The sequence below is a fragment of the Hetaerina americana genome, unplaced genomic scaffold (genome assembly GCF_022747635.1).
Source record: "Hetaerina americana unplaced genomic scaffold, ioHetAmer1.1.p SCAF_10, whole genome shotgun sequence".
Taxonomy (NCBI): domain Eukaryota; kingdom Metazoa; phylum Arthropoda; class Insecta; order Odonata; family Calopterygidae; genus Hetaerina; species Hetaerina americana.
In genome coordinates, this window is record NW_027286070.1 from 39,438,191 (window position 1) to 39,465,781 (window position 27,591).

Consider the following 27,591-nt stretch of genomic DNA (forward strand, 5'->3'; position numbering starts at 1 on the left):
GTTTTTCGAAAAGGAGGACAATATGTCCCCGATATTTCGACAAAAATGTTCAACCCTGTCAAATCGTTCTTGCTCCTTGGACATCTAGGTCTTTCAAACATAAACATTGTTATCAATCCGTGGGTCAATGCGGTTTGATACGCGAGGGTAGAGTTCACCCAATACTAAACCGCAAGGCGAGTGAAATTCACACATCAGGGCAGGAGGCCAGCTTCTTTCCCTATGTTGCCTACAGTAGGAAGTTCTGTTACCCGAAAAATCACACAGCTTGGGTGAAGCTGAGAGTAACCAGATGCATGCCCGGAAATTGAACCTGTGCCCTCTGGTCAGCAGTTCAACGCTCCACCCCAGGACTATCACGTCCCCATCTCAGTCTTAAAACTTAGTAATTCCACATACCTCAGCACCTTTCTATGATCATGATGCGGATCCCACAATTAGAAACGCTTAACTCTTACCATGACTCCGTTACAGCGGGGATCTGTTCTCGGCACCTGGGTCCTAAATTGATCAAATTCTCTATTTTTTCATCAATTTCGGATGTAAGACATGATACAGCGTGTAGCATAGAATGGTATTTGATTACCATTACTGAATAAAAAACTGATTGAAGACGGTAAATTCCCACTTAAAAAATATTAAAGCGGCGTGATTTTTGCCCGTCAGTAGGACCTATTGCGAAGTAATCATTGGGATGCTGGGATGTGGTGATAGGCGAAGATGAGAAACAGTCACTTCATTATGGACAATGCACGGGGAAGGGTATGACCGCCGATCAACATAATTTCGGAAGGAATAAAAAAATTACAAGGATACGTCTGCTGCTGATGCATCCGCGATTTGCAGTACTAACGAGAGTTAACTAGGCGCGAGGATTACAGGAAGTTGGTATCGTTAGTAAATACAAATGTATCCATTTTATGTATGTTTTCCTTATCTCAGTTACAATAATTAATTAATAATTTTATTTATTAATAATTTATAAAAAAATTATTAATAATTTTACTACAGAACGTGTCATGATCGCCATCCTTGCATATTCCAGTTTTCGAATAGTCGCCACGCAAAACCCAGCAGCAAAAAATGAAAAACACATCTCCCGAGTTACACCGAAAACAAATAATTCGAAATAAACGGAAACTTGCCTCATAGGCGGGAAATGGCACCAAAACCGCTTCTGTCACTATTGATATTTTCATCGAAATGTTTTGCCGCAGACTGGAAAATGGTTAAATGGTCCTGGGCTAAAGGATGCCGATAGAAATCAGCTGGGCGTTACCAATTTTATTTTTTTACTTTAAATTCTAACGAAGAGTAATATTAGTAAATCAAAAATATTTAACGCCACCTCCTAAATGTCATCCACCATAACTAAAAACGCTAATTAATAATTGAAATTTTACCATTTTTCAAAAATTAGATATCCCTAAAATTAGATAAGTGTGACCCTCAAACCCTGGAGAGCCTGTTGCTCAAATAAATGTTGCAGAAATCCCGCCTATTTCTTATCTAGTTACTTAACTGATACATTGCGCAATGGCGAGAGGCCAATCAAAGGAAAGAACATTAAAAATTTAGCACCACAGAACAAACGCGTCGTTGAAACAAGGTTTAATAGTAGCTAGGATTAAGTTATGCTGCCTAAAAACACTTTTATTGCCTTAAAAAAGACCCAGCTGATTGAAGTCATGAGAGAGGCTTCCAAACAAATTCGCATCCACGCAATGCGATGTCGACGGCCGCAAGTGGGCTCGAACCCACTATTTTCAGAATGCCCGTCATAATACCCGCTCAAGTCACCAAGGTCAGCAAGTGCATTACGTGTGCGTGAAAAAAATCATGACGTAATTCGCCTGCTGCCCCATTCGGAGAAGTGATGGAAGGGTCAATTTAGCGGGGGCTAGGGAGAGGGTTAAGAGGGGGGCGAGTCGTGATGGATATAAACAACCGGCGCATAGAAACAAGTTTGCTAGCTTGTAAGGCATGTGCCGCCGCACCCACGCACCACACACACCTCCTGGGCTCTTGTTCCCCACCGTCACCCCGGGAGAGAGCCAGAGGCGCAGCTCAAGTCTACTTTTAACAGCGGCGCCCATCAGGTAGTGTGGGGTGGTGATGGTTGTTGGGTGGGGGAGATGTGGATTAAGTAAACTGGAGAGGGGGAGAGTAGATCACGAAAGAGAGGAAGTAGGGGACGGAAACATGGGTGCAAAGGTGGGAGGGAATGGTGAGAATGAAGGATAGGGGGGGGGAGGATTCACGAAAACAATGGCAATGCATGCCCTACTCTACCCTACGTATCTTCTCCACGCAACACAGCAACCTTCCCCCAAACTCGGGCATCCCCCCCCCCCCCCGAAAAACGGATCCACATAAACGATCGAGAGAGGGAAGGGTGGGACCGGGCAACCGGGTCGAGGGAGTGGGAGAGCTGGAGGAGCCATCAACCCACGGGCCGCCCTATGTCCGGACCCGAGAGAAACCCACACCCCACAGGCAAGGCCGACAACACCGTGCCGCGACAGACAAGCTCCCGTCGCTCCTCGAAATCGCCGCACGGCTGCAAAACGTCAGGCGTAAATCGATCATTATGAAGGGGAAGCCTGTGGAATTAGCAGAAATCCTCCTCTGCGTCCAGGAATTCACGACGTGGGGGTGTGGTAGGAGGATATGCATTATCACAGAAGAGTAATAAATCAACTGACCATCATGTCATTCACACGACAAATAGTTATACCACAGAAACACTGAGAAACAATATTTGGACAATATACGCGCAATTACAATTATATCCCATCATTTATTTATCCTCCCAAACCATAAAAAATTTAAAACATAACGAAACTAAATACTGCGGATATTTACAAAACCTGTGAAATAGGTGGAAAGAAAACCTGCAAGCTGAAGTAATTTATAATACAAGTGTTCTATCATTTAGACAATAACAACGAAGACCACGGATGATATTAGTAACAATTCTAATATCCATATAGCAATGCCTCGATGATTTCACGCCTCGATTTCTGACCTGATGCCGAATGGTAAATTATTACAAATTTATCCATGCTATATTTTTTTAAACCGTACGCATGTGATGTATATTTCAAATTATACAATTAATCTTCTCATTTCAATGTTTAGCATTTAAAAGGCAAATTCCATCATTGTCCACTTAACTCAGTCAGCTACTTCATAGGATCAAAAAGATAGCAAAAAGGATCTTCTTCTGACGCTTTTCCTATTCCCTGGGAATGTCAAAAGTTCGTGAACTTGCCCTTCGTAAAAGTGAAGAGAATCATTCACTGTTAACGAAAAACACCGGATTGGTGACTACAAACCGGTTAATTATGGTAAGAAAGGCAACGCCGAAGTAGGAGGTACATATATTATTTCATCGAAAGTGCTGTGCATTCAATTATACAACACCTGTTTCATGGTTCCGTAAAGATAATTGTCGCCAATGATTCGAATCAAAGATGAATATCCGTGACTGAAATAAATGCTTCAAAAAAGCGAACCAGCGGCAAAGTAATTCTGCTTAGGATATAGAAAGCACGTCATTTGTTGCTATTTTCAACCAAATTCTGACGAAAACGTTGATAAACAATTAAGTGTACTGAAGTAGGTGCAGTGAGATATGATGTCACATCCAAAGAAAATTGTATGAAACATGCAAATCAACATAAAATGAACTTGCCGTGCATCATTTAAAATAAACAAATAAATATGCATTCGCATGCCTGTACTAATTAACTTAAACTATTTAGCTATATAAATCTGTTCATATTCTTCATAAATAGGTACTAAGTTAATTGATATAAACAAAATACACACTCAATGATTGTGTTCAAAATAATTGTTAACTTTATCGAATGAAGTATGACATATCGACGACGCACATGCATAAACTTACCGTATGATTGACTCCCCACATTAAAACTGAAAGCAGAGGTTCATTGGCACGAAAGAGCTTTACTTTCTGATGTTTCACACGAAAGTGTTTCTTCTTTAATTTGCTTAATCCTCCAGATAGTTGGACGGCACTCATGGCGCCTCTCTTCATTGAGTTTATACCGAAGAGTTTTTAAACCAGCATCAAAGCATTATCATTGCACAGACAAGGGTAAAAACTCGCAATACGTTGCGGTTATTGAAATGAAGTAAGAGACCTGCTACTTCCACCTGATTACTACCGACTAACACAAGATTCACTTGGAAATACGAATAAGGACCACTACAACCAACTTCCGAACGGCACCATGACACTTCACTGAATCCACATCCAATTGGAGAGATGGCGGTGTAATAGCCTATATGGCCAAGATGAATCTGTTAATATAGGAAAATTACAAATATACCACCATTTATTGGTGATTAAAATTTCAAAAAATAAGAATTTCCAATTTCGTTTTTAAAAATTATATTCTACGCCAAAACTTTTCAAATAATGAAAAAAGGTTCACATGCGCTTTGGATTAAAATTAACCAGGTCAAAAGAACAAACTTAATAAGTAAACAAGTCTTACAGAAAGATCTTTTTTGTATATAATGTGACTTATAATAATTATAATATTTTATTGCGGAAATATACATATAAAAGTGATCACAAAATTAAAGGATACATTTTTAATAACACTTCATAACATAAAAGTGTTAAACTTCCGGGAGGTCTGCAGCGGTTGTTAGACGAAGAGTTCGAGTAATCGGACTTAAATAGAACACGGTTATTTTTATAATTTTATAAGAAATGGTACGAATGCAACCAGAAACGAAACAAAGACTTTCCACGGTCTTCAACATTACCAAGTTTATGTTTCATTGGGGATTCATTCCAACCGTAATATATTTAGGTAATATGCAGTACATAGATGATGGCATAATTTCAATGTTGTTAATCTCTAGCTTGAGCAAACGTTAAACGATTGTTTTTACTTGATCCACATAGGATTCCGGAAAGGAAATGACCCGGGAATGCCGGAGTTAACCCCCTTGAGGTGAGAGGCTATATACTATTTCAAACCACATGCGGTACAAAACAATCTAGGTTAGACAACGCTCGTTGCAAGTTGGTCTCGGTGCCCACTAGAGCTACGAAGGAAACTGTAATATTTTTTATCTTGAAATGTATATTTTACTAACAACTCAGTTTGGTTCATATTCATTTTAAGAGTAATACATTCCTCTTTGATTAGGTCAATTGTAATGGATTTTAATTCCCTTAATAATAGTTGGATGTTTCATGTTCAAAATTCTTGCGAAACCCCAGTTTGTTGTTTATAACTTTCTTCCATTGCTGTCCCGTCAATCGTGCATTTAATGGATTTATTAAATGCACTGAATAAGTGTTCATTTGTGAACACCCTCTTCAGTGATCATGCTCATTATATTTTTATTTTCTTTCAGCCTATTGTGGCAGTAAAATGCAAGAGATAGACCAATGTTCCATGTACGCTTTTAGGATATGAAATCATTAAAGCAATTAGATGACCTTAAATTCTTCAGGTTACTAGAACTAGTTAATTCCCGGATCTATCATTTTATTCTAAACCATTCTTCATTGTTCTTGTGTGATGAAAAAAATGTTGTCTGTGATATTTCATTTGCAGCTCCTGCTCCATTTCTCAGCATATGATTATAATAATAAAATCAGTCTATAAGAAAATGTATTCAGTTTCTTTTGTTTTACATGCTCATTGTTCCAGTATCTAAGTATAGCTATTATAGCAATGTTATCCCCTACATTATCGCAAAATGACACCCTGCCGACTCATATTTAGTTGGTAACTTTACTTAAAAATTTTGGAAGTATTGTTGGCTGTATACTTATCCTTTGTATAATACTTCAAATGTTTTCGTCCCACAGATTGTAATGAAATTTTTATTGATTAAAGTGATTTTTAATATGTAACATTGTTGATTTTGTACCACCTGTCACCTAGTGTTGGAATATGTAAGAAAATTTCGTTAAATATACCCACCAAATGGTCATTATTTCTCTATGGATAGCTGTCATGAAGTTACGAGGAAATAATTTCCAGAAATGATTGGGAAAGATCAAAGGGCCTTCGAGAATGAATTTTACTGCATGTAACTGATCTGGTTAAGCGGGTGAGCAATTTTAAGGATATCAAAAGGAAGATCTGCCCTGTATGGATAGAAATTTATACTAAAAATGTATGTACCAGTTATTGTCCTTGCTTTTTACCACTGATGCTGGAAGTCAAAAAATTTACCTGAAATAGAAAACACTTAGGGGAAACTAAATTTACATTATTTGTTGTTTGGCCTCTCCTGATTCTATTTCATACTGAAAAGTGCACCTCCTGCTATTAATGTATCACTCGCAATTGCCTTCCATATTTTATTCTAATTTAATGTCAATATAGACCACTCAACTTCTTTCACGCGACACCATCCTTCCTCAGTCAAGCCTTTCCCTCCCTTTTGTGTGTGAGATCCACTAATTTTGTAATGTGTCATGTTTTGAAAAAAAACAACAATTTCTTTAAATTTCAACTACTGCTTTACACCACTACATATTTTTCTCAAAAGATAAAGTTTTTTCCATAAACTTCTGAGTCACTTTAGAAGGAAGTGAAATAATTGGTGTCATTAAAAACGAATCATCTGTGTTGAACTATTCATGGAACCTCATCATCTATTTTATTCAAATTATTTTGGCTTGTCCCATTCTGATCTGCTGTCGAATAATTCCAACATTTCCTTAATGTAGTCAAAAGAAGTAACTTTTTAATTTATATTGCTCGAATTTGTAAAAGTTCTTACCTCAACAGATTTGTTTTACTCATGAATGTACTATGCATATCGTCATTTTTTTAAGAAAACTATGAGAAGGTTACTATAATACACAATAAAGTAAAATTTTAGAAAATTAGTACATTCATTTGCTTTATATATATACCATATAACAATCCAAATAAAATAAAGGTGTAACATCACTTTCTGCTAAGAATGAAATATTACATCGAGACTCCAAAAAAAACTGATTTCATAAAACTATTTGGCAAACCTTAAAGGATTTTACCCTTCATAATTCAAAATATAAATAGAATTAAAATAATCCAATGGTTAGAAGTAATCAGCTAACTGACTTGATGTTATATTAATTCAAAATGGGTGTTGAAAACATTTTCAGTGCATTCCAGGGAAAAAACTTTTATTCATAAATAATTGGAGATTACTTGCCACAGCTATTTATTAAAATGTCTCTCTTGAGCACACACAGTAGGAGGGACTATATCACAGGCATTTCACTTAGTCAGAACACAAATAGATGAATATCCAAATTTAATTTTTACAACCTTGGAAACCACATGTTACACATCAAACCTATCGTAGCACAATTGGTGGCCTTCTTCTTCAAAATCCTCCCTGGTAACAACCATGGAATGAAACTTTGGGTCCTGTGCCAGCAGTGCTCCCCCACTCCAGGCATAAGTTATAGGGCTTTAAAGAAAGAGAATGCAACAAAGTTTATTTTCCAATGTAAAAAGAAAATAGCGTGCATTAACAGCCAGACACGCATTTTCATACAAAACTTCCTAAATTTTGGATAGCATTTTATAATGACCTATTTTTTAATCACAGATTTATAGGCACTTCTTTCAGCAAGTTAATCTTGTCAGCATTGGAATGTTCCTGATCCTTAACAAAATGAATGGGTAAATTTTACTAATTAATAAAACCCACTCGCGTACTTTTGCCCTTGCACAATGGCATATAAGATGTGAAAATTACTTTGCCAAAGAAGCAACAAATGTACTAAAAACCAGAGACTTTCATGATCAAAAAATAGCAACACTTCACCAGTAACAGGAATTACATTCCTGAAAGGTACTGGCATCCATGGTTAATAAAATCCAAGAGCCCAGAGCTTGCTAAATGATTTGGGTGCAGCTAATCCCCATGTGGATACAGAAATTTAACTATACAATAGAAAATAAAATAGACGATAACAAGCAATAGAAAGTGAAATAAGAGATAACAATAATCTCGACTTCCTTGATTTTAATATTTCAAACATGAACAACCACCTAGAGTTCTCCATCTTTCGAAAAAATTCTTATACTGACCAAGTGATTCACTTGGTCAGTATAACTAACTTTTTATTTTATTTTCTACCTCAAGGCATTGTTTTTCCCAAAAGTTATCAGATTTTCACTCCATGATTCACAGGTTGGTGAACAACAAACCAATTCCAAAAAAGAATCAGCCACAAAAAAACCATAGCTAGAAACAATGGATATGATGAGCAGCTCATTAATAAATTGTATTTTAAATAACTAAATGAACTGGCAGTAAGAGACATGCATAAATCCCTACCTCGACAAGACTTTATTACCAAATGGCATAGAATTGTTTGTCTGGATAGAATGATACTATGAGAATTTGCAAAAAACTGCCGAAAGATAAGTTCAAAATAGCCTATTATAATAAATTGAACCTCAGAAACCTACTTTCACACACAAAAGACAAAATTTTAAAAAGTGAAATAAGTGGAGTGCATTAGTAAAGATGTGAGTTTGACGCAGTGTATGTTGGACAAGCAGGCTGAAAATTTCAAGAACAGGTGAAGGAGCACCTAGCCCACATGAAGAGCAAAGAGTCAACCTCACATTTTGCAAAACATATATTGGAAAATAACCACAGTAACTTTGAATTTGAAATCTTACATGTGGAAAGGAAAGGACTTAGACTATATGCTTTAGAGCCGCTTGAAATTTTAAAAAAAGTACGCTTCAAAGAGAATATTTTCAATGACCTCTTGTACACCTCCCACTCCCCCCTACTAACCCTACCACTACCTTTACCTGTGCTAATGAGGGAAAAAACCCCTCTACTTCCCCAACACTCTTCCTTGACCTCTGGGATATGTAAACGGCTTTGTATTTATGTCTGTGAACAGTTGAAAACTCATCCACTTCCCTCTGCCAATAAGAGGAGTGCTCCCCACATGGGGCTTCCTGTTTTCTACCGTTCCCTCCAACATTTCATCGCTCACTCCCTTCCTCCCCCCCCCCCCTTCCTGAGTGCAGTAAACCCGGGTCGTATCATAATAAATTTTCTGTCTAATCACAAAGTTACTATGTTTTCATCTCCAATATGAATCAATTCCATAAAGTTATGTCGGAAACCATCAATTATATAACATTGAAAAAATTTTTAACTTATGAATTTTTGACTAAATTGGTAACTTCATTACCTGAAAACCTGAATGATTGACACAGCAGTCCAAAAAGATATTATTGTACTAGACATAGACAAAACATGAAAGATTATCTCACAATATTTTAGACAAGAGATCTAAGAGTTAGTGCTTCCCGCACATCAGGATGGTTTGTAAATATATGATTTCTGGAATTTGCTTTGGGCAATGTTTCATGTATTTATCTCAACTAATTCCTATTCAAATATGTAATAAGAGAGACTTGGAAATTTGACAAACTTCCTTGATAACTCCAGGAACTTCTTGATAGTATGCAATTTAGGAAAACCAAACATCAAACATATTGTAGAATTTCATATACACAATTATTTCCCAGCCCACCTTCACCTGATGCACCTTCGCCTCAGATGCACTGAGGCTTTCCGAATTAAAATTACTTTAAAACCTTAAATTATACAGAAACGATTAAAGTATTCTCATATTCACTCTTAATACAATGAAAAACGAATTTTTGCATTAAAAAATTAGCAGCTACACTTATATCAACATTTTGGACCAAAGCACCTCTCAGCTGCTTTGTTTCCATGTTCTTAAGTGTACGTCATGAATTCAAGTTTCATTGCAATACTACAAGGGTAATTTGAAAAGTTCTCAGAACAGAATAGAAATAAATGACTCACCTCAGGGAAACCTTTTTTATTTTTCAATGTAGTATCCCTGTACATTCATGGATTTGGTCCAACAATATTCCAAAGCCTTGATCCATCTTGTAAATTAGATTCCTTCAGGCGTGGAAAATACCCATTTACTTTGGCTGTTGGTTCATTGTTTGAAGAGAATGTCCGCCCACCAAGGAAAAGTTTGAGCTTGGGGAAGAGATAGAAATCTGATGGAGCCAAATCAGATGAATAAGATGGATGTGCCAACAATTCATACCATAGTTCATGTATTTATGCCAAGGCAACAACGCTAATGTGTTGTTGCCTTGGCATTAATGCATTGCATTGTCTTGATGGAAGATGACTTTCTTCTTTGCCACACCTGGCCTTTTTTCATGTATCTTTTGCTGTAGTCGGTCCAGGAGGTTAGTGTAGTAGTGTCCAGTAATTGTTTGATCAGTAGGCAGGTAATCTATCAGCAGAACCCTTTTGCATCCCATGAAAACTGAAGCCATCACCTTTCTGACCGACTGTATTGCCTTTGCTTTCTTTGGTCATGTTGACTCACCATTTTTCCGCTGTTTTGTCTCTGGGACTAGTACTGGACCTAAATTTCACCTGTGGTCACAAACCAGCCCAGAAACTCATGTTAGTTGTTCTGAAAACAAGTCAAACATTGTCCAGAAATTTCCATTCTGTGTTAGTGATCCTGCTTCCAGAGTTGTGGCACCCATCTAGCACATAATTTTCTCATAGCCTATGCCACTGTTCAAATGTGACAAGTCCGTTTAGTTGACACCCCTACAGCTTCAGCAATTTTTTGCACTTTCAGTCAGCGATCCACTATTTTATACACTTTTGCAATATTTTCCAGGGTAGTGGCACATTTTGGCCCACCCCTATGTGGATCATAATCTAAGTTGTCCCAACCAAACTTTAATTCATTATTCCACTTGGCAACAGTTGAATATGAAGGAGAACATTGTTCTGAAAGTCAGCATGAATTTCCTTTGCTTTCATTACTTTCTTCACAAAGCATTTAACCACTGCTCGAATCTCAATTTTTTCCATCTTCACAAATCACTACATGGGAACAAGAACAGAGAGGCGTCTACACCATAGATCTCTTACCAGAGCACTGATGCATTATGTGTTTACTCATAAAGGATTACCTATTACTACGTGGGAAACTCGTGGCACTAGCGCTGATATCTGCTGGTGATTCTGAGAACCTTTCAAACTACCCTCATATATGGTAATCTTCTCTCTTAAGATCCCAAAAGGTTATTATAATAGACTCAGTTCTAAGAAGGCGTTATGCAAGAGGTGTCACATAATGACATCTAGGTATCAATATCAACCATTTTATTATTATTAGGTAGTCAATTTGAAATAGATTTCAGACAAATAGACTGAACACTGAACAAATACACAGAACCTGATGATGATGCCTAAGCGTTGAAACCACTTGCACATAAATAAAGAACAGTGGAAACATACATTGTGTTATAAATGAAAAAGAAAAACTTTGTTCCAATCCACCACTTTAGGGTGGTGGTGGATTGGAACAAAGTTTTTCTTTTTCATTTATTAAAATGAACTTCCACAAAGTTGAGGCTGAAACTATTGAGATACATTGTGTTCTTCATTTAATGAATATGAACTTCCACAAATTTGAGCCGGGAACAATTGAAGACTGAGCAAGCTTAAATTTCTTAGCTTTTCCTCACAAGACTAAACCTGATGCCCCACATTACAATAAGCCCTCCTTTAATTCCGCAAGCTTTTTATCTTCTTTCATTCCATCTAACAGGCCCATCCTTTTCCTCTCCCTACTTCAACTGCACCTTCCTCCCCTCTATCACAGCCTTCAACATTCTATCGGCAATTAAAACCCTCTACATTCACCTTTCCTGCCTCCATTGGATTTCTCTAAAAATCCTCTCTCATTTTACTTTCTTTACAAATTATTTTTTTATGCTTTGCATTCCTTATTTTGTTTTCCTTTCCCTACATTTTTCTTCCTTGACCAGGTTTCCTAGCCGTTCAGAAACATGCTCCATATCAAAGTTTTCACTAGTCTTTTCAGATGGATAAAGTCAAAGTACATAATTATAATGCATTGAGAATTATCAGCAGTAAATCCAACAGTGGAGGAGATCAGAATAGACTTATAAAGCTGATTACTGGAACGGAACACATTCTTACACCATGTGTAGAGATTCAAAAGATTTTTATTTCAATCCATTATAATACAAGGACCTGGATTCAAAAGGTAACTGCATCATTAAACAGAAATCGCAAGGGCATTCTTTTCTATCACATTACAAGCCATTTGTTTTCCTTCCAACTATGTACATTTGTTTTCACTTACTTTTACACTTTCCTGCAATTTACACCTTTTATGGATTGGCTTTAAATTTTTAAAAATCCCTTCTCCCAAGCCTAGAGCTCAAAGTTTTACACATTAATGGACTAGTGGCCAGCAACCTCTCTCACTAAATAAACACTAGGTACTTTCAAAATAAACAAGATAACTAGATTGACCTGTCTACAGGTATACAAAAGATATTGTTTCTACTTTTACTTCTATAGTTATGATAGAACGACATACACTAGGTAATTAACTGGTTGCTCACTCTGCTAGTTTCTGGCATTGCAGTTGAATAATATTTGAAGAAAAAATATCCTTTTACTGAGGTGACAAGTATAGCCTTGGATTCCATCTTCTTGTGTGTGCATGACATCTGCCTGCCTTTATGCTGTCTATAAATCAAATTCCCTTCATTATTCCTCTATTCCACTTGCCCAACATTCTCCCCTCTTTCATTGCCTTCAACATACTTTTCCTTTCAACTTTTCTTTTTTGCATTTTTCCCAATAACTTCCTCTCTTTGACCACCACATCTAAACCCCAGCATTTGTCTTCCTCTCTGTCCAGCTTATTTCCTTCATTCTTTAACACATCCACATTTGAAAACCCTAAAAGCTACTCCCATCTTCCAGCCTCAAAGACCAAGTCTCACATCCGTAAAACACTTGGCTCCATATTTAAGTTTTCACTCATCTTTTCTCCACATCTTTGGTCAGCATGCCTATCATCAGTTCTCATCTACGTGCCAATGCCTCTTTTGCTAATGACATTTCCCTTCTAATGTGTCACCTACTATGTCCCATTTCTTCTAAAATGCTGCCCATATAAATTAACTGCTTCACTAGCTCTAGTTTTTTCCCTCCTCCTTTGGTGCTTAACGTAGTTTTCCTTCCTCCCAAGAATCTCATTACTTATGTTTTCTTGTGGTTAATCCTCATTCCATACCTCTCACATTGATACCGTAAAGCACTAAAAAATAAATACAATCCTTTGGTTGTCTGAATCACTTCTGCCTATCTAACTGACTATATAAACTTGCTGCCTACTTTCATTCCCAACTCAAGCCCCTCTCATGCTACCCTCAACATTTCCCCTGTATGTATTATGAAAAATGCCAGTAATAACAGGCAATCCTGCCACACTACCAATCCCTGATTTTCCTTTTATTCTGACCTATGCCTTTTGATTCATCTCCACCATCATCGTCTGTTGATGATGCTCAACATTTAAACCTGGGTCGTGTTCTAAATAAAGTGTCTGAAATTACAAAGTCAATAATTTCATTTCAATATGTTAAGTAAATATGATAGAGTTGCACCGGAGCCAACAAATTTCAATTAAGTCACCTATACATCCAGTATAATCCCATATTTTACAATACTTTCATGACTTTGCCCACCATACACAGTTGAAAACCTTCTGTTCTGAAGCACACAACAACATTCTGAATTGAAAATCAATACATCTTTCTACGAATGTATTCATCACTATTATGGCATCACCTGTTCTTTCTAATCATGCTCCGTTCTAAGCCCAATCTGATCTTTGTGTAGGCAGTCAGCTGTAATATTTTTTTACCTCTACTGATAACCCCTTCTCTCAGAACTACCTAGGAAGTGCTTAGAAAGAAAAGCTGCTAGGTAGAAAGTAGGAGACATTCATAATTGTTTTACTGCATTAATTAGTGGCCATGACAGAGCTCAGATAAAAAGTTTTTACCAATACATTTCAAGTATTGTGAATACACAATTATGATGAGGGTATTAATAAAAAATATAAATATTGCACAACTCAAGAAAGCTCAGGGGTAGATCACTGCCAATGTGAGCATCCTAGGCTATCATTAAAATTCAACTTGAGCAGGATTCATAGGATAAAGAGCAGAAGAGACTTTCATCAAAGACGATTAACCACAATACTTGAACATTCAAAAAGTGATTGATATCTTGTCAAAAATCAATGGCAATGTCAATCAATGGAAAAACCAGACTGATTGATTGACACTTTATAATTTACAGAGATATTGATAGATATTAAGGTTCAGCCGGAGGAAATTAAACAAGTGGATATGCCGGTTGACTAAAGGTAGAAGAGTGTTAAGTTAGGAATTGAGATCAGAAGGAGCAAGAGGGCTTGGGTTAATGGAAGGGATAAGTCTCCGCAGTACATTTGACAGGGATGCTTCTTAAAGAGAAACTCCCCAAAGAGCACAAAAACAGAACACAATGCAAGGTAGGGGAAGTGTTTCAATGTACTCTTAAGCAGGGGCAAAGCTAAGAGGAGGGCAAAAGATACCAATTCAAGGGAAAACTAATTGATGAGAGCATCGCAAAGCATAGTATCACCAAGGAATCAATCTATCTTCTGCACAAGGAGGATGTACAAGAGGAAATCCAGGAGGCACGATTCCTTATGAAGCATGAGCAGAGGAAGTTGGGAACAACATGTGGTATGTAAAGAAAAAAATATGGGTGCCCCCACAGGCAAACTAAGGAGCCCCCAGGTTTAAAGAGATTTGCAAATGAGTGTCCGGGACACAAATGACATGATGACACTGCAAGGCAGCATTTCGTGTTTGATTGGCAGCATGAGTGAGTCTTCAGGGGTAAAGTAAAAGCACTAAAGGAGGGTGCTTGAAAAGTGCATGGAGGATAACATCCTGCTCATAAGCAGCACAAGGTTCAGGGCTTTGTCAAGTGGGAATACTTTGAATCAGAGTGGAAGTACATATGAAGAGAACTTAGTTTTCCAATTTGTGGGAAAATAATTGCAGCACACCCTCACAACCAGCAATTAGAACAATAGGCACAGCAGAGGCTTGGAACCAAACTGGATAGGGCCTTTTGAAGTAGATTGACAACTAGGTACATAAATGCTGAAGACAACTCCTCTGATGAAAATTTGCACAGTTTACTAGATGCTGCGAAAGCAACCACCGCTCAATATCAGGGTGATAGGTAAGGTGAAACCTGATTAATAGCTAGGGATGCCATGTCAGATTGGAGATAAAATCTCAGGCCTCTTAATTATCAAAAGAAACAGAAGAAATTATCGAATATTGTTTTGGGTTTTAGGAGAATAATTAACATACCATAGACTAATTTATAATACAAAATCCATTTAATTTAATTTCATTTTGTTCGTGCTTATCTTTGAGTGAGCTCATTTGCGGTTACTATTGATTTTTTCCTTGGAAATGGTTGCCATTGTCATCATATTGTACAAAGAGAGAACAGGATTATCATTCAGTAGGAGCTGAAAAGAATGATGAAACTTTCGGTGATACAATCGGTTTTATTCTTAATTATGGGTGGTGACCCACACACCCTTGCAGCGGCTTACAGGGTACTATGTAGATGATGTATGGATTAATTTTGATAGGTTTGCTTATATCAGTGATTATTCAGAGGCAAATTGAAAATCAACATCAAAATAAAATAAATTATCACTTTTATTTTATTTGAATGAAATGAGCAAACTTTGAAACAAAATTGAATTTTTTCCTGAAAATAAAAGCCATTAATCATAACGCAAAAATTGAACTTTGCATTTATTTATTTCACAAAATATTTCTTTTCATGAATTCTACCATCCTCCCCTTTAATGAGTTTTGTCAAAGTTGTAACCTAGCTAAATCTATTTTTTGCCAGCAAAAATACTGTCATCTCAACATTCTCAACATATCAATAACTGAAGATCATAAAACTTTCCTCATTCCGTAACAATGCATCTAATGCTAAATCTACTCAACTTTTTTCATTGAAATTAATGACAGAACACAACTTGTTCAATTAAGAAGCATTACTTACTCTTTAGGTAACACAACTCGAACATCCTGCTCAGATGGAACCATGGAGCGAAACTCCATCTCAAAGCGGGAATGAAAACCAGGGAATAAAGTAGAACCTCCAACAAGTAGGACATTTTTCGTAAAATGTGGCTGTGACTCCTGAGGTATAGCTGATGTGTGAAATATGCTATGAACAGCTGCTTCAACCAGACCCATTTGATTCACACCAATGTCAGATGGACGAAATAATGTCTCCGGTACAGCAAATCTTTCATTGTTCAACCGCAGACTTTGTTGCTGAAAGAAAATAAGATAACTTAGAGTTACGATATTACTAAGAGCTCAAATGAAACAATAACAGGAGAGCTCCTGACTAAAACGACAGTTTTTCTAGAACAAATACACTTGACCACATAGTGACACCATGATGACCTCTTCCCAAACCAATCCATTAACACATTTTTCACCCATAATAACAGTCACTTTTTACTATGTTGTTGACCAAAATATATCTAATTATCATACCTTCAACACTACTTTTCATGACTTTATCAATGAGCACCTGTTGGTAATCAATAGAGCGATAAAATGTAACAAAGAGGCCGACAGAACATAGTGAAGAAGTGAAGTCTTCGAAAGTAATCAACTATCAACATTTCAATGGCTGACTTTGTTGTTATCCTTGGGCTAATGGCTTACAGTTCCACTGTTGAGTGCCTCACCACTTCATGGGCAATGGCAAATTTCACAATATTATGCAACTTACTGAGCGAAAAAATAATCATGGCTGTTTACATTTAAATTTAATACAAAAGAATACAATGAAACATTTTCGTGCCTAAATACCCCAAAGTAGAGAAGCTATTCAATGGCATAGGTACAGTTTTCATTCACAAGAAACATTCAAATCATCAAAGTATTGCCTATCTTTTATAATAAAATAAAAAATCTAATGTATAAGCCATGCCAATAATATTTTCATCTGATGTACAATTAAAAGCAAATATTGCTTCAGTTAATTACATAACATATGCATTCCAAGGGAAGCAATAACTACAGATACAGTTATCAGTTTCCTTACACACATTCAGAAGATGAGCAATTTAGAGTAAAAAATGACAAAGCTCATAAAAAATTAATAATAGGCAAAATAGAAATAAAAGCATTATAAGTTCATGAACAAGTTAAATAAATTCAAATTAATGACATCCTTAATTTTATGCCACCATTTATCATTCATCATCATTGGTATTTCAACTCTAGGATTGGTTTACTGCAGCTGCTACATTATACTCTCATTAAAATGCAAGGCAAGGCTGCATATTCTGTGAATAATGATGTAGTGGTTTCCCGTAGCCTTCCACATCACAGTACTGAGGCTGAAATCCTGAACTTAACTCTCACCCGCAGGCGTGGTTGCTGATACTGGGCCGACCCAATCAGTCTGCACCACCAGTGCCTAATGGTGGAACTGCTGCCTTTCGCCATGGGTTTAAGGTAGCTTTTTACTAGGAGTCAATTAGCTTGCTGTACTTCTCATTATCTCTTTCCAAAATGCCATTATTGTGTTCTTTCTGTTAATGTGTGCTTGTCTTGTTCTAAAAAAACCAAAAAAATTTTTGCAAGCAGAAAAATTTTCACAGGTCATGGGCATCAAACCAGCAACCTCCGGCTTCATAAGCAGACATGCTACCTCTGGTCTTCCCTTGCCCCCATTTTTCCCTCTACGGCCCTCTTTTACAAAAATTATAACAGTGGAAGCATCATTGATCAAATTATTCAGAACACCAGCTTTCTGCTTGAAACTTGGTTCTCTACCAGAAACTGGGCTCAATGTCCACATTTAGGCTCCAAACATAACAGAAAAAATGTTTGCTGAAAATTGCATAATATATACAGCAGCAGAAAAAGGGAATACTAATCTGCTATTCACCTGGGTGGAATATCAATTCTTGCTTACAGCTTACTCATCAATTTCAAATAAAATTATGTCATAGCACTAATGCAAATTTTTCAGTATTCGAGGATGACACCAGAAGTACCCGGCCTGATCTAGAGATGGCGGTAGTTGTTTGATAAATATCACTGTATTAGAAAGTACACTATCTATAAAGAATAAGTTCCAAGTTTAAAGATGCCACATTGTTTAGCATTTGTTTGGCAGTCATGAATAGTGAACGATTTCAGTGAATTAGTGAAAATGGAGAAAATTGGTCATCGTTATGTGATACAATACTTTTATTTGAAAGGCTTCAGCCCAACCAATATTTAGAGCTGAACTGGATTCTACTCGGGGTGAGTCTGCTCCATCTTGCACAACAGTAAAACATTGGGTAGCAGAGTTTAAACGAGGTCATACGAGCTGTCAAGACGAGTATCGCATTGGTCAACCAAATGAGTTGATGATTCCAAAATCAATGAAGAAAATCCTCAAAGTGATACTAGATAATCGTTGACTGAAAGTGTGTGAGCTAGCAGACATAGTAGGAATTTCAAAAAGTTCTGTGCATCGCATATTAACTGAAACTTTGGGCATGAAAAAACTGTGTGCAAGATGGGTGCGGCGTTTGCTCACACTGGAGTAAAACTAAGGTTGTGAGGGTACTTCAATTGAGTGTATAGCAAAGTTTCATAGCAACAAAGCAGAATTTTTGCGCCATTTCATAACCATGGGTCTATTACTTCACATCTGAGACAAAAGAGCAATCAAAACAATGGATTCAAAAAAGAGAACCGGATCCAAAGAAGGCAAAGACCGTTTCATCTGCAGGCAAGGTCATGGAGTCGGTTTTTTGGGATGCACGTGAGATAATTTTCATTGACCATTTTAAAAAAGGAAAAACTATCATCGGCGAATATTTTGCGCACTTATTGCAGCGTTTGAGCATAGAAATCAAGCAAAAGGGGCTACATTTGGCAAAGAAGACAAGTGATGTTTCAAGACAGTGCACCAGCTCATAAATTCGATACTGCAATGGCCAAAATTCATGAATTAAAGTTTGAATTGCAACCTCATACACCTTATTTGCCAGATTTAACTCCCTCCAATTATTTTCTGTCCGCAAACTGAAAAAATGGCTCGGTAATCAAAGATTTTCAAACTGTGAAGAAGTGATGTCGGCAGTTAATGGCTATTTTGAGGAGCAAGACAGTTCTTATTATAAAAAGGGTATCGAACGAATTGAACATCACTGGGAAAAGTGAATAGAGCTGAATGGAGATTATGTTGAAAAATAAATACATTTTTTCCAAAATTTTGTGTTTTCTTGGTTGGGTCGGTACTTCTGGGACCACCCTCATATATTCTTCAATTCACCCAAGGGCATCATAATAATGATGAGACACTGAAAAATCAAAATGCTATCATCTCACTCATGCCTTATCGTTAATGCAATTATCCACCAAAAATTTGCTTTTTGTGCATCATTTTTCAAAGCAATATGATGAATACTTCTGTGAAAAGTATTTTTTTCTATAAAGATGTTTTTGAAATTGTTCAAGATTGGCCATGAGTATAGCTGAGCCAACACACAGTTTGCCAGCATGATTGAAAGTCATGCGACACCAGATATGGCTCACAGGCCTCATGGCTGGCACCATGGCCATTGTTCCCCTAAATTCATACGACACAATTTTAAAATATTGTACCATCATCGCACCCACAGGTTGAGAGATAACCAAGGTGGCCATCTAGAAGGACAAATTTAACATCATCCACAGTACATTTAGTTCCAGGGAGACCTGGACCACATGACTGTTTGTTTGAGAAATTTTAAGTTGTACAGTGTGACGCAGTGTCTATTGATCATTTGCTGTGTTACACTGGATTTCTCAAGTCTATCGTGTTAGATAAGGTGTTTCACTACCTGCTACATTATTTCTGTGAGTTTGCCCCATGTGAGAACCTTTGTATGAACCAATAGACAGTTGTTTTCTTGATAGATGAGCGATTTTTCAGTTGCAGGTATTGTCTTTTGTTTCCAAGTAACTGTTTACATATTATTACATTTAAATATATTTGTCATGTAAACATAACATCTCAAAGGCTTTTCTATTAAATATGTATTCATCCTTTCTAGCACAATGATTTTGTTTCATCGAGTATATAGTATGGTTATGCAAAAGTATCGATTTTGCTTAACCAAATGAGGTGGCTAATGGTAATTCATTCATAATATTACAGAACATTGTTTGACTAAAAGATGTGGGTAACAGAAATCTCTTCAGCCAACTTATTTAAATTGCTATTTCTTTAATTTTAGAGGTATAGTCAATTCAATAATAAAATTGTCTTTCCATTATCAATCAATTAGAATGGTAACCAAATACTTAGTTATTTTTAACCATCCGTAGAAAATAGTTTCACATTCGAAAGTAAGCTTTGATGAAAAGCAATTCCTACAGACAAAATGAACATTCTAATAATTTGTTGTCTCCGGCAGCGTAACTTTACGGAATTTGCAAAACATAATGAAATGAAATTATAGACTTAGTTATTCCACACACTTATTGTGTGTGGAATTGCATTATTACATTATTTAAAAGCACGACCTGGGTTTCGAAGTTGAATGACATCATCAGATGGTCCTCATAGAAGTAAACTTGGTATATATATCATCTGAGCTGGGGGGAGGGGGTTGGTTAGAGAAGGAGGGTAAGAGTGGAGGGGTAAAAAGTACAAAATGTAGCTGGGAGGAAAAGAGAATTACATCTTTCAGTGTTAATTATTGACTTGGAAGAGTGGTAGGTCTAGGAATGGGGAGTAGGCGGGATACAAAATTTTGTTGTCAAGTTCATCCTCGAAACAGATGCATTTCAAAATTTCCAACTGCTCCAATGTATCAAGCCTTTGGCCTTTCTTTTCAAAGCAAAGAATTTTAGTCAAAAAGTCACTTTTGCGGTCATTCTTCATGAGGTGCTTCACAAAGAGGGATGTCATATTCTTATTCTTTACACGTTTGGTGTTCTTTTATCCTTTCTTTAAGTTTTCATCTCGTTTGCCCAATATATTTCGTGTTACATTCCAAGCAATTTAATTCATACACTCCACAAAATGCAATGTACTTCACGGAATTCCTTGCTCAGAAGGTATATATACACCAAGTTTGCTTCTATGAGGACCACCTGGTGATGATGTTCAACATCGAAACCTGGGTTGTATTGTTTAATAAAGTGTGTGGAATTAAGAAGTCAATAATTTCATTTCAATCTTTCATACACTGTTCCTGAGTTTGCTATTCTATTAACATTTATTTAACTTTGGTAGGAGGAATCTTTGAAATAACCATTTCTGTTACACCAATAGCACCCCAATATTAATATGAATATAAATTGTTATCAGCTGGCACTTAACCATGAGGTGACATACATTAAATTTAAATTCATACATACATTCAATTATCAAGGAAATTTTTTGCATCCATAATCTAAACTAATGATTTTTTATGATTGTTTATATATTCATAACAAATTCATGCTTAATTTTGAAATATTTACAGTATTTTAGATGGCATTGTTTTTTCTATTCTAAAGATACAAGCCAACAATAAGGAACACTAACATCAATAAGGACCCATAATGAAATGGGTGACAGATTTAGGACTTTTAATTAACTCTTATATGATATCAAATGTTTTCAGACTCTTCAGGTTTCCTTCTTAAAGCAACACCTTAGAATGATAGCCATGCACAATGATATCTTTCATCCACCTCCTTTGGCCATTCCAGAATAGATATGAAAACAACTCTGCATGGATTGTTAACCAAAATCTGAGTGACAGATATGAAGAATTGAAGATATAGGGAGTTTTTCTTGGTCTAGGTATCTGTTGCTTACAGAATAAATCTACTTTAGGTGCATTACCATAACAGTAGGCACTACATTTAAAAAAGTAAAAAAAATTACTAAAAGCTGTTTAGCTGTCATGCAGCTCAGGTTGTAAGGCACGCAACATGCAATGGGTAGTCCCCCTGTTGTGTGACTTCTTGCAACCTAACATTTATCTTATGACCTTTTCCATGATACATTTTACTGTGATTAAATATAATAATTTAGCTTGGTTCAGCTGTCCCCATGGTGAAACCTACCAGCTACCACCGCAAGTATATATACTACTCACCTGTATGGACTCCTCTTTGGCCTCTTCTGGTTGACGTAAATAGCCTCTCCGTATTGTGGTATAATCAGGTAATATGTAATCTCTAACAATGGAATTTTTTCCAAGGAGACCTCTGGCTTCATTCATATCTCTATTGAAATCTTGAGAAATAAAACAAGCATCTTCTTTTACTTGATTCATTACATAAGTTTCTTCCATTACATTTAAATGCCTGGTAAGAGAAAATATGAACGATACCATAATTAATGAATACAATAATTACCTTATGATAATCATCACAAGTTATTAGGCAGTTTGAACTAGATTATGTTACTAACAGTTATGAATTGATGCTAAATACCAGTCAGAAAATTAAGTTACACCTGAAGTGTCTTTCATGGTTGGCACTCAGTTTTGTTCCATTATCTTTTGTTGTTTGGCATTAATTTAGGCGCAATGAAAAAATAACTAAATGCTAATGATATACTATTCCATCATCTCTCAAACACTCAACTTACCAGTAGCGTAATTTGATAATGATGATTCGAAAGGAATCATAATTGAAAAATGTGTTACTGGTAATTTATCAACCATGAGATAGACAGTTATATAGACATTCATAACACTTACCAACCTTACAGAGATATGAAGATGGTGTCCAAGTTGGCAAGGAAGAATTTGAAACAACACTGGGGATGATACGCACCTCCTAGTTTTGATTTAAGCAATGGTTCATGCGAAATACCATGTCTAACAACCATGAGAACTTAGCACAAATATGGAGACTTTTAATAATTACCATAGTCATGCTTGAAGCTATTACATCAACAACTTTGATGCTCATGAGGCTCCAAGCTCACAGAAAGTGGACTTATCATAAGTGAAGCCAGAAGCATTAAGGGTCCATCAAAGATTTTGTAGACTGGCTGAATTAACTAAGTATTAATAGAACTTTAAAGAACAGATAGTCAGTGGAATTTGTACACTGAAATTTGGAAGGTTCTTCCTTAGCATATTTAGATCAATACACAATTTCTCACAATGAAGAAGTTGAACATCAATTCCAAACAATTATCAGGCATTGAAAACAACTCAGCTTAATTTCAACCCTTTTTTCAAATTTAGGACCTCCAACCAGGGTCGGGAGAAAGGGGCCGCGTTAGTCACTATCACAGTAAATCTAAAAGGGACCAAAGCCATTCAAATTATATATCACTAAGGAGGATTCTATCATTCTGAAACCAGAGATCAATACTAGCAAGTTGAAACACATGTTGGACATACAGGTAAATGACGCATGTCTGATTTACGCTAGGCTACCAATATAGCATGTTACACCTGTCGCAAAAAAGACTGGCTTGCTGCGTGCCACTAAATGATGTCAATTATTAGTGGGCCATTTGGCAAGGCGATTACATTGGGAATGGAATTACCTACATATGGTGGCAATAGATGCAACATGTTTAAACTTCTCTCTTTCTTTTTGACAGGGTCATCTAGGAACCACATGCCAATTTCAATCCATTTTCCTTTGTTTCATCTTTTCTCAAAGTATTCTTTTTGCTAGGTCCCGTTTTTCTAGTTCATTTAGCCTTCCTAATTAAGGAAGTTATGCATCTAGTACAAAATTCTCCAGATATTTTTGCTCTCATCTCATAAGTCTGCAAACTAACTTGATTTTGCCAACACTAATACAATACTAACCTGTAAGATATTATGTCTTTAAGGTGGTTCGTAAGTGCTTTACCACCAATATCAATTCTTCTTATACCAGCTTTTACTTTCTTCCCTTTAATATATGGAACAATGTGGGAAAAACTATAGCCAACATCCACCAAAAGGCAGCACATTTCCCCTGGATTATCTTTCAAATATCGGTAGACAGCTAAATCACCAGCTAAATACAGAAATAATGTAGTCATTATTAACTTTAAAAAACAATTTCAGGATATTTTTAGAAGCAGCATTCAATAACTACCATTAATTCTGAGAAGTGAGCTACATTCATATTCCTCAAACAGTATTTCTGTCATAGCCTCTTGAATGGAAGCAAAATTAAAGTAAGGTTCAGTAATCACAAGGCATGATTCACTGAAGTTCACTGGACAGCAATCTTTACTGAATATATATTCCCAGATGTTCCTCTCAGCTTCCCAATTCAAGAGATATCCCTAGAAGTAAAACTTCATGTAACATGCACATACAAACATACATATATTTGTATACTTATATATTTTATTACAGTCTTACTTGAGATGGCTGAAAGCTTAAACAATCTACAATGTGAGTGTCCTTCTAAGTGTTTGTATTTTATTTGTGTTCTATTGTGCCGTCCAAATATTATATAAATATATACATGTGGGTCGCAGTAGTCCAGGGTGTAGACCATTGGACTACTGACCAGAGGGTCCCGGGTTCAATTCCCTGGCAAGGCACTCCGGGAACTTGCAGCTCCACCCAAGCTATGTGATTTTTCGGGTACCAGATCTTCCTGGGAAACCATAACCGGCACAGGGAAAGGAACTGGCCCCTACCCTGATGTGTGAATTTCACATGCCATCGGGCATAATACTGGGTGAACTCTACCATCACCTACCAATCCGACCTTCGGGTTGATTACTGTGTTTATGGTTTATCTATATATATATATATATATATATATATATATACAAACAAACATATATATATAAATATACAAACACACATTTATATATGTATACATATATATATATATATACAAACAAACATATATATATAAATATACAAACACACATTTATATATGTATACATGTATATATATATAGTATATATATATATATATATATATATACAAACAGACATTTATATATGTATACATATATATATTTTATATATATATATATATGAACACATCTATTTTATATATATATATATATATATTTTTTTTTTTCCTACATACATATATACACACACACACACGCGCGCGCACACAAATCACAAAACACCCCAGAAGGCTGATTCGAAAGGTGTGGGTAGAGCCCACATAATACTAAGGTCTTAGGCATGTGAAATTCATACATCAGGGTAGGGGAGCCATCTGAGAGTGCCCAGAGGTTTGCCCATAGAGCCCAGGAATCAAGCCGAGACACTGCAGTCAGTGGCCCAGTGACTTTCACTGAAATATTATTATGGCCATAGAAAAAGAACCCCCTTCAAGCAAAATAACTTCAACAGTTTGTAACAAAGAATTTATCCAGAAAGACATAAATATAACAGAAAATATTTAGAAAAAATATTTTATCAGGGTAAAAAGGTATCCATATAAACATTGAAAATAGAAATAAAATAAAACAAAACAATTAGCCCCGGGACTGTATTGAGCGCATAACCGAAAACTATGGCTTTGACTGTTTTGAAAAAAATGAACTCTATTCATACGTGTATTTTTTTTAAGACAAATGTATATGATAAATTATTTCATCATTGTAACTGATGTTGATTTAAAAAAATAAAACTACCATGTAACTGGAAACAAGTTATTTAACTCAATGATATTTTTTTAACTGACAGAAAAATATACAAAGCTGAGTTCACTCAGTTTAAATACAACAAAAATTATGCAACTATCATTATTTGATCTATGAATTAAATCATTTACTCTCGTTCTCTACTCATATATCAATATCTCCAAATAATTTGACCGACCCTTTGTTTTTCAAGGGCCCAGGTAGCAAATTCTGCCAATCATGAGAATTTTACACAACAGTACTGGCTCAGTAATAAAGTAAAGATGCTATGTAATGGGTTCAGAGAGGTTGTGCCAGACACTTTATTATACTATCCACTTATTGACTACGTACCATTGGATCTTTTAAATTGGTTTTCAGTGGGCTGAATAACTCGTGGCATACGTTGACTTAATTTCAAGAACTGTTGATACAGAATTTTCATTATTAACGTGGGATAGCTCCAAAACCATACTTTAAAATATAGGGGTTAAGTGGTCAGTAAATAAAAAGCTAGATTACAATTATCAAATTGGATCTCTGAAAATAAAATTGGCCACATGTCCTACTACCCACGAGAATGGGAATAGAAATTATCATTATGTAATTGTTCATAAATCGGATATACTCAACCTTTTGAAATGGTAAAATATAGAAGAGACCGGATGCATCTCGGCATTCAGATATTTGGTCGCCGATGAATGGTCTCCTTCTCTCAGATTTTGCTTTCATGATACAATTGGGAATAACTCTAAAATGAGAATCGGAAAAATCATAAGTGATCGTATAAGCAATTATTTCACATGCTGAACATATTCATTCATAGAGTACATACCTCGGCTCCGTCGCATTGGAAAAACCAACTTTAGCAGTGTACGCACCATTATCGAGAATTAAGGTAGGCTTCCCCATGGAGTAACTAAAAATTAATTACTTAAGCATAAGTCATGGGCATACACTTTGATTAAACGCATTAAACATAATGCATACACAACCTTGCTAATATTACACTGACTTTTAGTTATTGAGGGGCTGATTTTTCCTGCGATCAAGGGTCAAAGAAAATCAATGAACGGAATTATTATACTTTTGTTGTTTACAATGTATGTAACGACACTATGATACTCCCCCGCTGCTAAACTTACTTAACTAAACAACTTGTCAATAAATGCTTATTTCATATATAATTCTCATACAAACCACTCAAACAGTAGAATCACTCTGTGCGTATTCCTCGAGGCGGAAGTTTTATTTATGAATTTCTTGTCCACTGAGCCGAAATACACGCATTTGGGAAAAGCAAGCGACTCAATTCCATTAAATGGTAAATATTAATCATTTTATTCCTATATTGGTGATGTACAAACATATTTCAAAGCTTTTTCAAAAATTTCTATCTAATAACTGCCGAATGCTTTCAATAACAAAAATAATGTCATTCGTAGTATTAAATGAACATGCAACTATACATGAATTTAATATCGTTTTCATGCATACATATATACAATTATAATTACCTCTTCTTTGACTGTATGAGGCTTTTCAAAAATAATTGCAGTCAAACTCGGGCTTTAATGAAAGTAAAGGCTCTTTATGGCTAACAGTCAAATTAATGTGATAAATGATGGTTTTCCATTTCCGTGATTCGAATTTTTGAAATTTTGCAAAACTTTTCTATGCTTTCTCCTCGGTAGAATATGAAAATAAATCATAAGTCACACGATTTTGTAGTCGTGATAATGATTCAATCGTGTCATAATAAACTCATGAATTTCTGAGTTTTATTCGACCTATTTAGGTTTTCTATTTCTACCACTGAGACCCAGGGTCAAAGTTATATTTACTATCGTAATTATGAATTTTCCTTTAAAGCAGGACTTGCCTTGACTGTCAGTCCGCAACAATTATTGTAATGTTCTCTCACTTATTGCTATCACTCTTATTGTTGCCGGCCCCGGTGGCTGCGGGGTAAAGTTCTCGCCTGCCAACTCAGACGTA

At 36.1% G+C, this 27,591-nt stretch overlaps 2 protein-coding genes across 2 annotated transcripts in view; both read right to left on the bottom strand.

The window, feature by feature from the left end:
• PIP4K (phosphatidylinositol 5-phosphate 4-kinase) overlaps positions 1-4,256 on the bottom strand; it is a 146,420-nt gene extending 142,164 nt beyond the window's left edge. Inside the window, exon 1 of the mRNA XM_071598534.1 lies at positions 3,914-4,256. Coding sequence (XP_071454635.1) covers positions 3,914-4,063 — 150 coding nt within the window. The 5' untranslated portion in view covers positions 4,064-4,256. The remainder of the gene's footprint in view (positions 1-3,913) is intronic.
• A 2,743-nt stretch (positions 4,257-6,999) lies between these two features.
• On the bottom strand, positions 7,000-26,744 carry Arp6 (Actin-related protein 6). The gene is made up of 8 exons (XM_071597467.1): positions 26,609-26,744; positions 26,429-26,512; positions 26,227-26,344; positions 24,087-24,279; positions 23,813-24,005; positions 22,130-22,340; positions 16,030-16,307; positions 7,000-7,467 (listed from the first exon to the last, which is right to left on the bottom strand). Exons 2-8 carry the CDS (start codon positions 26,503-26,505, stop codon positions 7,338-7,340), a joined length of 1,200 nt encoding a protein of 399 aa, XP_071453568.1. The 5' UTR covers positions 26,506-26,512; positions 26,609-26,744; the 3' UTR covers positions 7,000-7,337.
• Between the last annotated feature and the right edge of the window lie 847 nt (positions 26,745-27,591).

Coding starts and splice junctions, on each gene's coding strand:
- Arp6 (XM_071597467.1), bottom strand. CDS start 26,505: ATGGGGAAGCCTACCTTAATTCTCGATAATGGTGCGTACACTGCTAAA. Junction 26,345..26,428: donor TCCAATGCGACGGAGCCGAG/GTATGTACTCTA, acceptor TTCTCATTTTAG/AGTTATTCCCAATTGTATCA. Junction 24,006..24,086: donor CTCACTTCTCAGAATTAATG/GTAGTTATTGAA, acceptor TTCTGTATTTAG/CTGGTGATTTAGCTGTCTAC.